This window comes from Camponotus floridanus, unplaced genomic scaffold, assembly GCF_003227725.1.
Source record: "Camponotus floridanus strain SB8 unplaced genomic scaffold, Cflo_v7.5 scaffold116, whole genome shotgun sequence".
Classification (NCBI taxonomy): domain Eukaryota; kingdom Metazoa; phylum Arthropoda; class Insecta; order Hymenoptera; family Formicidae; genus Camponotus; species Camponotus floridanus.
Genome location: NW_020229233.1, coordinates 584,451 through 595,886, shown reverse-complemented (window position 1 = coordinate 595,886; position 11,436 = coordinate 584,451). Strand labels below are relative to the sequence as shown.

Sequence of the window (11,436 nt, the reverse complement as noted above, 5' to 3'; positions counted from 1 at the left end):
CGATGCCCAGGAGCTCTGTGACGGGCGAGCGATGCCCAGGTGCAGCATGGCCTCGAATTCCTTCTTCGCCGCCTTCAACTTCTCTGTTGAAAGTCGACGTGGCTTCTGTGCGACAGGCGGCCCTGGTGTGGTGGTGATGTAATGTCTCGTCGAGTGACTTACGGCCTTGGGGGTTCTGTCCGGTCGTGTCACCTCCGGGAATTGGTGGAGGAGTTCGTGATACCGCGACGAGCCTGAAATGGTCTTAACACTCGGAATGTCACACTCAATCACCCTTCCATGAGAGGTGAGTTGAGTGGTCGCATCCAACAGCCGCTGGTTCCTCATGTCCACCAAGAGTCCGTAGTGCACGAGGAAGTCTGCACCGATGATTGGCTTGGAGACCGCGGCGACGACAAACCTCCAGGTGAATTGCCGTCGCAGTCCAAAGTCCAGAGCTAGCGCTACTGTTCCGTATGTAGCGATTGTTGTGTCGTTAGCCGCGGAGAGCTCGTAGCTTGACTTCGTACGAGGTCCCGGTAGGCGCGAGCGTGGAAATACGCACACGTCGGCTCCCGTATCAATTAAGAATAGTAATTTGGTGGATCGATCGCTGACAAAGAGGCGGCGCGATATCGCGGGGCTGATGTCGTCGGCCGCCATTAGCGACTGCCCTGTTCGTTTCCCGGAGATCTATCACTGTACTTGCACGGCTTTTCGCACTTTCTTGCCTTGTCGCCGTATTGCCAATGGTACCAGCATATCTCGCCAGCTGCATCAGGACGCTGGCTCCGTGATCGCGAGCGCGACCGGAAACGCGAGCGCGACGGAGAGCGTGAGCGCGATCTTCCGCAGGCTTCGCAGGATCCGCTAGTTGGCTGACGCGCTCCTTGGGTATTAACCTCGATCGCCTCGAGCCTCCGTACCATCTCCGCCATTACACGAATCAGATCGTCTCCGTGTGCTCGGGCAGGCTGAGGTGCGGGGGTTGACGTCTCGGCGATGAGACCTGCCGGGCCGTACAAGTCCGCGATGGAATCCGCGATATCGGCTCGCTTATCGAGCGTGAGGTCCCGATGCGCCGCGAGGAGGGCCTGGACGTGCCTAGGCAGACGGCCCAGCCAGAGCGTCTGCAAGACGTCCTCCGGGAACTCCTTGCCGGCAAGACCGCGAAGATGCCTGAGGAACTGCGACGGTTTACGATCTCCGAGAGGCTCGTTCTCCAACAGGCGACGCGTGTTCTGCTCGCGTGAAGAGCCAAGGCGCTTGATCAGCGCGGTTTTTAAGAGTTCGTACGATTGTTCTTCCCTCATAAGTATGTCGCGGACCTCCAGAGCGTACCTTTGATCGAGGGCTGTAATTACGTAGCCATATTTGGTGCTGCTCTGCGTTATTCCTGCAGCTGCGAAACCGCCCTCCAGCATCCTGAACCACAACTCCGGGTCCGCGGGTATGAATGATGGCACTTTCGCTGATACCCGATCGATCGACGACGAATGTGACGGGTTCGCCGTTTCGCGGTTCGCGACACCACTAGCGTTGTTGTGCGCCATACTGATAAACTCGGAGCGTCCAGCACTACGATGCACGGCACAGATCACTCACGATTCGCAAGAACAACAAATTTCAGATCACGTCGGGGTCACCAATTTGTGGGGTATGTCACAACTAAGACTCTACGTTGGAATAAATAATAATTCTGTATTTGTTTCTTTTATAATACAATTGTTAAATGAGTATATCTGATGTGAGCGTGATGTGTCTGTACGCGAGCGAGTCAGTAGTATCGTGTTCAATCGGGTGATGTGAACTCTGTGCAAGCCGGGAAGTTACTACTCTCTGGAAATCTGGATTCCGCATGCATGAACCGAGAAAGGTTTTTTATAATAGGAGAAATTTTACAAGGGATGAATTGCATAAGGAAAAACCATGTGTTTGCCAAATGTTACATGGCAATCTATAGACTCGGAGGACGGCTGCGAAACATGCAAGGGTTGTAAATTCTATTGAGGTGAAAGCGGATGCATGCATGCGGGAATTAGAAAGTTGGTAGGATTTCGGACATGTGTGGAAAATGTGCGTGTGTATGTAACACGGGCGGAGTAGGAGACAATTGTCCCTACAGGTTTATTTATTATTTTATTATAAGAATTAATCTAGGCTTATACGAGCAATTTAAACAAATGGATGTTGAAATATAATTTTTATTAATTGAAATCACAGCGTGATAAATCTAAGATGGGAACGCATACAATCTAGAAATAAAAATATAACAAAACATAAGAAAATTATAAAAAAACGCATTGGGACGTTTCGACAATTACTTTTGTCTCTTCAGCCAATATTAATAAATTTTAAACTAAATTGGACGTTAAATTGGGCTTGTAGTTATTTGACGTTACGCATTTTGTAAAGTGTGTTGGAAAGTCGGATGGTGTCTTCGGTCGGTCTCCGAATGCAATGATTGTTGTAGAAATTGATGTTTGTCTATGTAAAAGATGTCGATTTTTGTCAGATTAATGTGGTTATTAAAGTCAAAATTAGGTAGTAGTCATAATTTAAATAAATCTCTTTTATCGATCTCTTTTTAATCGATTTTAGATACCTTTAATTCCTTCCATAATAGAATAATATATACTGTGGAAATGGAAAAAAATCGGAGTTTAAACTTCATGGATCTAAAAATCATTATAGACACTAACAACCATATGATAATAGATTGGTACCACAAAGACACATATTCAGGAAGATACCTCTCATATTTCCAATCATCCTATGTGTCACAAAATAGGAATCGTATACAACTTGATTGACAGAGCATTACTATTCTCCCATCCTACATTCCATCAAAAAAATTTACAATTACACGTAAACATACTAATGGACAACGGATTTCCATTGGATTTCATCTTCAAACACGCTCACAAAAGAATTAAATATTTAATAAACAATAAATTGAAAATCAACCCACAAGAGACACAAGAGACGACAGACATTACGGAGAAGGAAAAGGAAAAAAAATTTATAGCCATTCCTTACATAAAAGGCCTGTCTGAATTAGTTAGAAAACCATTAAAAAACACAGCGTTCAACATAGGATATAAATGTTTTAATCGTTTAACTAAATTCATTAAAGCTCATAAGGATAAAACTCCGTCACATCACAACAATAATATCATATATCAAATTCAGTGCAAGGACTGTGATGCAACATACGTAGGACAAACGAAAAGACAATTAAAAACCAGAATAAAAGAACATAAAAACAATTTTTACCAACCTAACGCAAAACTTTCGGTCATATCCAAACATATTTTAGATAAAAATCATACAATAGATTGGGAAAACACAAAAATATTAGACAGTGAACCACACTATTACAAAAGATTGATTGCAGAATCAATTCACATAAACAAACAAAAAAATGGTTTAAACATCATGGAGGACAGCGATTTATTGGATCATGCATATTTTCCATTGTTGAACGTTAATCGCCAAAAGACGTTTAATTGTGCGAGTGACGTTTAAAAACAATAACATAGACTCCTTTATAAACAACATTGTATATCCGCGCAGAGCCAGTATCTATCCATCATAAGCGAGAAACACATTTATAACATCAACATTAAAAATAAAATCAGAAACTCATGTCATTATTCATAAGTCTCTGCAATGAGAAATGCGGAAATTGGTAAGAGATTTATTTAAATTATGACTACTACCTAATTTTGACTTTAATAACCACATTAATCTGACAAAAATCGACATCTTTTATATAGACAAACATCAATTTCTACAACAATCATTGCATTCGGAGACCGACCGAAGACACCATCCGACTTTCCACACACTTTACAAAATGCGTAACGTCAAATAACTACAAGTCCGATTTAACGTCCAATTTAGTTTAAAATTTATTAATATTGGCTGAAGAGACAAAAGTAATTGTCGAAACGTCCCAATGCGTTTTTTTATAATTTTCTTATGTTTTGTTATATTTTTATTTCTAGATTGTATGCGTTCCCATCTTAGATTTATCACGCTGTGATTTCAATTAATAAAAATTATATTTCAACATCCATTTGTTTAAATTGCTCGCATAAGCCTAGATTAATTCTTATAATTGTTTAAACACACCGAGCTAGCACATTCTATTTATTATCATTTTATTGTTTTTAGACGTGGGTTTAATTAAAATTAATGTAAAATTTGTTTTTATAGTTGGTTAATTAAAATGTACGTATTGAATAATAATTTTGTTCATTGATTAATTTGAAGACTTTAAAATGTTAGCTTCTTATTAAATTTGATAGTATAATTTAATTAAGCTATTATCATCATATGAATCTTTTAAAATTTATAAGTGTATAAAATCGTTTTTATATATGTAATGAATTATTCTATTAGAAAATCTTATGAGTTTAAATTTGATTTGATTAAGTAATTGTTCCTTTTAATTTAGTTTGTTTTAACGATATTCATATAGAATTTGTAGTATTTAACATATATTAATTATTTTATTTTTTTGCAGGTTCTTGAAGAAAAGTATTTGCATATGTGTTGAAAAAAGAGCTTATAGACCAGTATCTTTACACTTCAATAAATCATAAGGATTATATATATATATATATATATACATATATATATATATATATATATATATATATATATATATGTATTATTAAGATATGTGCATGTGCTCTTCTATTTTTCATAAAGTTACATACTTGTATTTTATTTATTTATTATGTATACATATACATATACATATATAGTCCTAAAATAATTTTATTTCATGATATAAATTTTCTTGACGTTACTAAGATTGAAATGAATTTTTATGCATGCTATTATTCTTGAGTCCTCTTGGTCTTAAGACTTGGCTCGAAAACAATAGGGGAGATAACAAAGTAATAGGGGAGATAAAGCGACTCGGCAAGTTTAGTTCTGCTTTATAAGAGTCTTAATAATTTGCACACACAAAATAATATTCCTTTGAATATTCATATATAAATATGCATTAGTTTTTATAACTCTTTATTTAAATTATTATTATTTTGTTGTTAATAACTTTAATTGATCATTTCATTAAGTATTTTATTTTATTATATATACAGGGTGGGACAAAAGTCTGGAAACACCCTTGTAACTTTTGAACGGATCAAGGTAGAGAGTTGCAATTAGGAGGGATTTTGATAGGATCAGCTTTGAAAGCTATTTTTTTATCAAGATGGCACCCACCCCCCACCCCTTTGGGACAAAGGGGCGGGGGTGAGTTAAAAATCTTAAATAGAATGAGGGGTCGAGTGAGGGCTCGTTTGAAAGGTCTTTCCAAGACGAGAACAACGCGGGGTCACTGAGGTCTTTACGATTTTTTTTCACAGAGTTATGATTATTTAAATATTTCTACTCAAATTTTGCGATAACGCGAGGGTCCACAGTAAGGACGTGATTGCTATTAGACTTCGCGTGTTTAATGTTCGCGGACGCGCGTAACGGAGATCAAGACCCTGAGATTCGTCACTTTCCCAGTATTTTGTGATTCCAAACTTTCTCCGTTTTACGCGTGCGCGCGTGCGAGCGTGTGTGTGTAGGTCAGTGGGTTTGTTTACACTAAGTGTTCAAACTGTCGACCTTCTACAGTTTGGCAATGGGCCAAACGATCATAAAAATTGGTTTGAACATTTTGTAATATTTCGGGAGTAATTAATGCCACTTCGTCGATAATCCGTACTTGTAAGTCATTAAGATTTTGAGGTTTAATTTTATACACTCGATCTTTTAGATGACCCCAAAAGAAAAAATCTAGGGGAGACAGATCAGGTGACCTGGGTGGCCATTCGATTGCGCTTCTCCTTCCTATCCATCTTTCAGGGAAAGTGTTGTTTAAAAAATTCCGCACTTGTAATGCAAAGTGTGGAGGGGCACCATCCTGCTGAAACCAAACGGAATCAAAATCTGGATCAAAAATGTTGCGAAAAGTTGGTACAATATCGTCACGGAGCATTGCCTCATACTTTTGTGCAGATTTCCATCAATAAAGAAGGGCCCTATTATGTGCTCTCCAACTATTCCAGCCCAAACATTTAGTTTTTGTGGATATTGGCTTTTGGATTCTCTCATCCAATGCGGATTAGAATCACTCCAATATCGACTGTTGTGTCTATTCACTGAACCGTCTAACATAAACGTAGCCTCGTCTGAAAAAACAATCTTGTTATGAAATTCCGGTTGATCATCAATTTTCTGCATCATTATGTCACAGAATTCGAGTCGGGAATCAAAATCATGTGCGACTAATTCCTGGACAAGATTTATTTTGTATGGATGAAATTTGGAATTTTTGAGAACACGTTGAACGGATTTATAGCTACAGTCATGAGCTTGGGTAGCTTTTCGAGTAGAGGTATTGGGATCTTCTACGAATGATTGTAATATCTCTATCGAGTTATCTTCATTTGTAGCGATCTTCGGTTTACCCGATCTTTGTCGATCCCTAACGCATCCTGTATCTTGAAAACGATTACATGTTTTCAGTACAGTGGCTACAGAGATCCCTTGCCGACCTTGCTGAAACTCTGCATTAAATAAATCTCGGACTACTCGAAATGACCGTTCGCGGTCACCGTATCCTCGCATCATCAAAAGAGTAATACATTCTCTTTCTGTAAGCGCCATTTCAATGCAATCCGGTAGGCTACCTGACGCTCATTTGATTACTGTTTATTAACGAGATCTCTTGCTATTGATGGAAATCTAACAGCACAAAAGTATGAGGCAATGCTCCGTGACGATATTGTACCAACTTTTCGCAACATTTTTGATCCAGATTTTGATTCCGTTTGGTTTCAGCAGGATGGTGCCCCTCCACACTTTGCATTACAAGTGCGGAATTTTTTAAACAACACTTTCCCTGAAAGATGGATAGGAAGGAGAAGCGCAATCGAATGGCCACCCAGGTCACCTGATCTGTCTCCCCTAGATTTTTTCTTTTGGGGTCATCTAAAAGATCGAGTGTATAAAATTAAACCTCAAAATCTTAATGACTTACAAGTACGGATTATCGACGAAGTGGCATTAATTACTCCCGAAATATTACAAAATGTTCAAACCAATTTTTATGATCGTTTGGCCCATTGCCAAACTGTAGAAGGTCGACAGTTTGAACACTTAGTGTAAACAAACCCACTGACCTACACACACACGCTCGCACGCGCGCACGCGTAAAACGGAGAAAGTTTGGAATCACAAAATACTGGGAAAGTGACGAATCTCAGGGTCTTGATCTCCGTTACGCGCGTCCGCGAACATTAAACACGCGAAGTCTAATAGCAATCACGTCCTTACTGTGGACCCTCGCGTTATCGCAAAATTTGAGTAGAAATATTTAAATAATCATAACTCTGTGAAAAAAAATCGTAAAGACCTCAGTGACCCCGCGTTGTTCTCGTCTTGGAAAGACCTTTCAAACGAGCCCTCACTCGACCCCTCATTCTATTTAAGATTTTTAACTCACCCCCGCCCCTTTGTCCCAAAGGGGTGGGGGTGGGTGCCATCTTGATAAAAAAATAGCTTTCAAAGCTGATCCTATCAAAATCCCTCCTAATTGCAACTCTCTACCTTGATCCGTTCAAAAGTTACAAGGGTGTTTCCAGACTTTTGTCCCACCCTGTATATATAATAAAATAAAATACTTAATGAAATGATCAATTAAAGTTATTAACAACAAAATAATAATAATTTAAATAAAGAGTTATAAAAACTAATGCATATTTATATATGAATATTCAAAGGAATATTATTTTGTGTGTGCAAATTATTAAGACTCTTATAAAGCAGAACTAAACTTGCCGAGTCGCTTTATCTCCCCTATTACTTTGTTATCTCCCCTATTGTTTTCGAGCCAAGTCTTAAGACCAAGAGGACTCAAGAATAATAGCATGCATAAAAATTCATTTCAATCTTAGTAACGTCAAGAAAATTTATATCATGAAATAAAATTATTTTAGGACTATATATGTATATGTATATGTATACATAATAAATAAATAAAATACAAGTATGTAACTTTATGAAAAATAGAAGAGCACATGCACATATCTTAATAATACATATATATATATATATATATATATATATATATATATATATATATATATATATATATACAGAGTGACCCATTTTAACTTAGGCAGCCAAATAACTCGGAAACCAAACCCAGGAGAGAAAAATGTTTCAGACAAAAGTTGTTTGGTTTCGAGGGTGCCATAAGATGGTATCATTAGTTTGACCTTGAAGAGTCATTTGAAGGTCACGTGAAGGTCACCTCAATTTTTTTAAATGGCACCCCCTATTTTTTATTACATATTCTTGTAGCTGACCTCGAGAGCTTTCCAAAACACTATAATAAAATATTTTTTTGTTGAGTATTTTTCGAGTTATGAGGCTGGAAATCATTTCTTAATTTTACATAAACCATAATATATCTAGTAAAATATTCATTTTTCGGTTATTTTACCTTAATACTTTTATGCACAAAATAATGTGAAAAATCGATTGATGTAAAGAAAACACATAGTTATTTTTAAGAAAAAATATGTAATTAGCAATTAACAATTACATATTTTTTCTTTGAAACAACTATGTGTTTTTTTTACACCAATTGATTTCTCTCATTATTTTGTACATAAAAGTATTAAGGCAAGATAATCGAGAAATGAATATTTTACTAGATATATTATGGTTTATGTAAAATTAAGAAATGATTTCTAGCCTCATAACTCGAAAAGTACTCTATGAAAAAATATTTTATTATAGTGTTTTGGAAAGCTCTCGAGGTCAGCTACAAGAATATCTAATAAAAAATAGGGGGTGCCATTTAAAAAAATTGAGGTGACCTTCACGTGACCTTCAAATGACTCTTCAAGGTCAAACCAATGGTACCATCTTATGGCCCCCTCGAAACCAAACAACTTTTGTCTGAAACATTTTTCTCTCCTGGGTTTGGTTTTCGAGTTATTTGGCTGCCTAAGTTAAAATGGGTCACCCTGTATATATATATATATACAGGGTCTACCAAAAGTGTGGAAACCCCTAAATATCTCGGAAAATATACGTTTTACAGAAAAGTGTTTCCAACAAAAGTTGTAGGGTTTAAGAAGATCTATATACTGATTCTATCAGTTTGACCTTGGATGGCGTCGTCAAGGTCAGGTCAAGGTCACATTGACTTTTTTAAATGACACCCCCTACATTTGATTGCATATTCTTATAGCTTAATTCAAGAGCTTTCCAAAACACTATAATAATGTTCATTTTTATTAAGTACTTTGCGAGTTATGAGGGTTGAATGATAGAGTAGCGCCGGTATTAACATTATCCAAGGTGTACTACATGGAGGTTACTCGCTCGGATTTGCATCTGTTGTGTGTGTGATCCAGCTAACTAAGGCAAGATCGGTCGTGGATCCAGTCAGCAAAAGCAAAGACCCAACCAAATTACAATCGAGCATTTAAAGACCTGGAAAGCAATCGACATAGTAAACAGTAAATAAATTTGTGGATGCTCATTTATCATAATAATTGTTCGAAATGTGTGCGTGTGCGTGCGTGCGGTGCGTGTATACAGAGATCAGGTTAGGTTGCACCAAACGATTGCAAATGTGTTTCAATGTGTTAAAGTAAATTCTGAAAGTGGCTGCCATTTACTTCCTGACAATATGCTAATCTTTGGTAGAATGTAGAAATGACTTTACGATTCGTTTCAAAAGGTATCAAAGCCATTTCATCCCTTATTCGCTGTATCAATTCGTGAATGGTTTTAGGTTTTGTTCTGTAAACCTTACTCTTCAGATATCCCCATAGATAATAATCAAGAGGAGTTAGATCTGGTGACCGAGGTGGCCAATCCTCTCCTCCCTCATTTCCGTTCCTTCTTCCTATCCACCGTAGCGGAAAAGTCTCATTTAAAATACGACGTGGTCCTGCACCAAAATGAGCAGGAGCTCCATCATGCTGAAACCATATTTCTTGGAAATTATTTGGAAAAGTATTCTGTATGGCTGGAATTATTTGATCAACAAGTAATCTCTCATACCTTTGAGCGTTCAAATATTCTTCAAAAAAAAACGGCCCTATTAAATAGCCATCTATTATTCCGCACCATACATTTATTTTTTGTGGATGTTGTGTGTGAGTTTCCCGCACCCAATTCGGATTCTCATCTGACCAGAAACGAAAATTTTGATTATTAACTTCTCCCGTTAAGGTAAAAGTTGCCTCGTCTGTGAAAACAATTTGATAAGGGAAGATGGGCCGGACATCTATTAGTGCCATCATTCTTTCACAGAAATGTATACGACGCTCCTCATCTCCGTTTTGCAATTCTTGAACGTATTGCAATTTATATGGATGGAACTTGTTCTTCTTTAAAATTCTCCAAACCGACATGGAAGCAATATCGTGAGTTTGAGCGACTCTCTGAACACTAGAATTGGGATCTTCAATAAATGTCTGCAGAACATCAAGTTGTTTTTCTTCGTTGGTTGCAGACAATGGTCTTCCTGACTTAGAGCGATTTCTTACGCTACCAGTTTGTCTAAAACGTTCTATTGTTTTTAACACAGTGGACTTATTAATTCGACGGTTCGGATACGTGTCATTAAATAATCGAACGACATCAGAGAACGATCTTTCGTTATCACCCCATCCACGCATCATGAGGATAGTGATTCTTTCACGTTCCGACAAGTCGCCAGCCATTTTTAAAACGTTTAATTTTAATTAATCGTACGTTGTATTTGGACGATAACAATTAATTTCTGCTTGCTCAAAGCTGAAGTTAGAAGGTGCTCGTTCTTTGATAGCTTTATACATTCTTAGTTGAATTTTAAATGCGAGTTAGACTGCATGTAGTGCGTCACATAGCGGTAAATGAAGGAACTAACGAGATGTTTCATACACGTTTTATGGAGCAATTTTTTGGCAATTTGACTTCAGCGAAATATGAGGATATGTTGAGGAATCGATCTTGCCTTAGTTAGCTGGATCACACACACAACAGATGCAAATCCGAGCGAGTAACCTCCATGTAGTACACCTTGGATAATGTTAATACCGGCGCTACTCTATCATTCAACCCTCATAACTCGCAAAGTACTTAATAAAAATGAACATTATTATAGTGTTTTGGAAAGCTCTTGAATTAAGCTATAAGAATATGCAATCAAATGTAGGGGGTGTCATTTAAAAAAGTCAATGTGACCTTGACCTGACCTTGACGACGCCATCCAAGGTCAAACTGATAGAATCAGTATATAGATCTTCTTAAACCCTACAACTTTTGTTGGAAACACTTTTCTGTAAAACGAATATTTTCCGAGATATTTAGGGGTTTCCACACTTTTGGTAGACCCTGTATATATATATATATAAAATTATATATACATTCATATATATA

At 37.5% G+C, this 11,436-nt stretch overlaps 1 protein-coding gene across 1 annotated transcript; it reads right to left on the bottom strand.

Annotated features, from left to right (window-relative positions):
* Positions 1-641: 641 nt before the first annotated feature.
* On the bottom strand, positions 642-1,532 carry LOC112639897. Its single transcript, XM_025415210.1, has one exon. It carries the CDS (start codon positions 1,530-1,532, stop codon positions 642-644), a length of 891 nt encoding a protein of 296 aa, XP_025270995.1.
* Between the last annotated feature and the right edge of the window lie 9,904 nt (positions 1,533-11,436).

What these genes read in the sequence shown, in the direction of transcription:
- LOC112639897 (XM_025415210.1), bottom strand. Translation starts at nt 1,532, where the DNA reads ATGGCGCACAACAACGCTAGTGGTGTCGCGAACCGCGAAACGGCGAAC.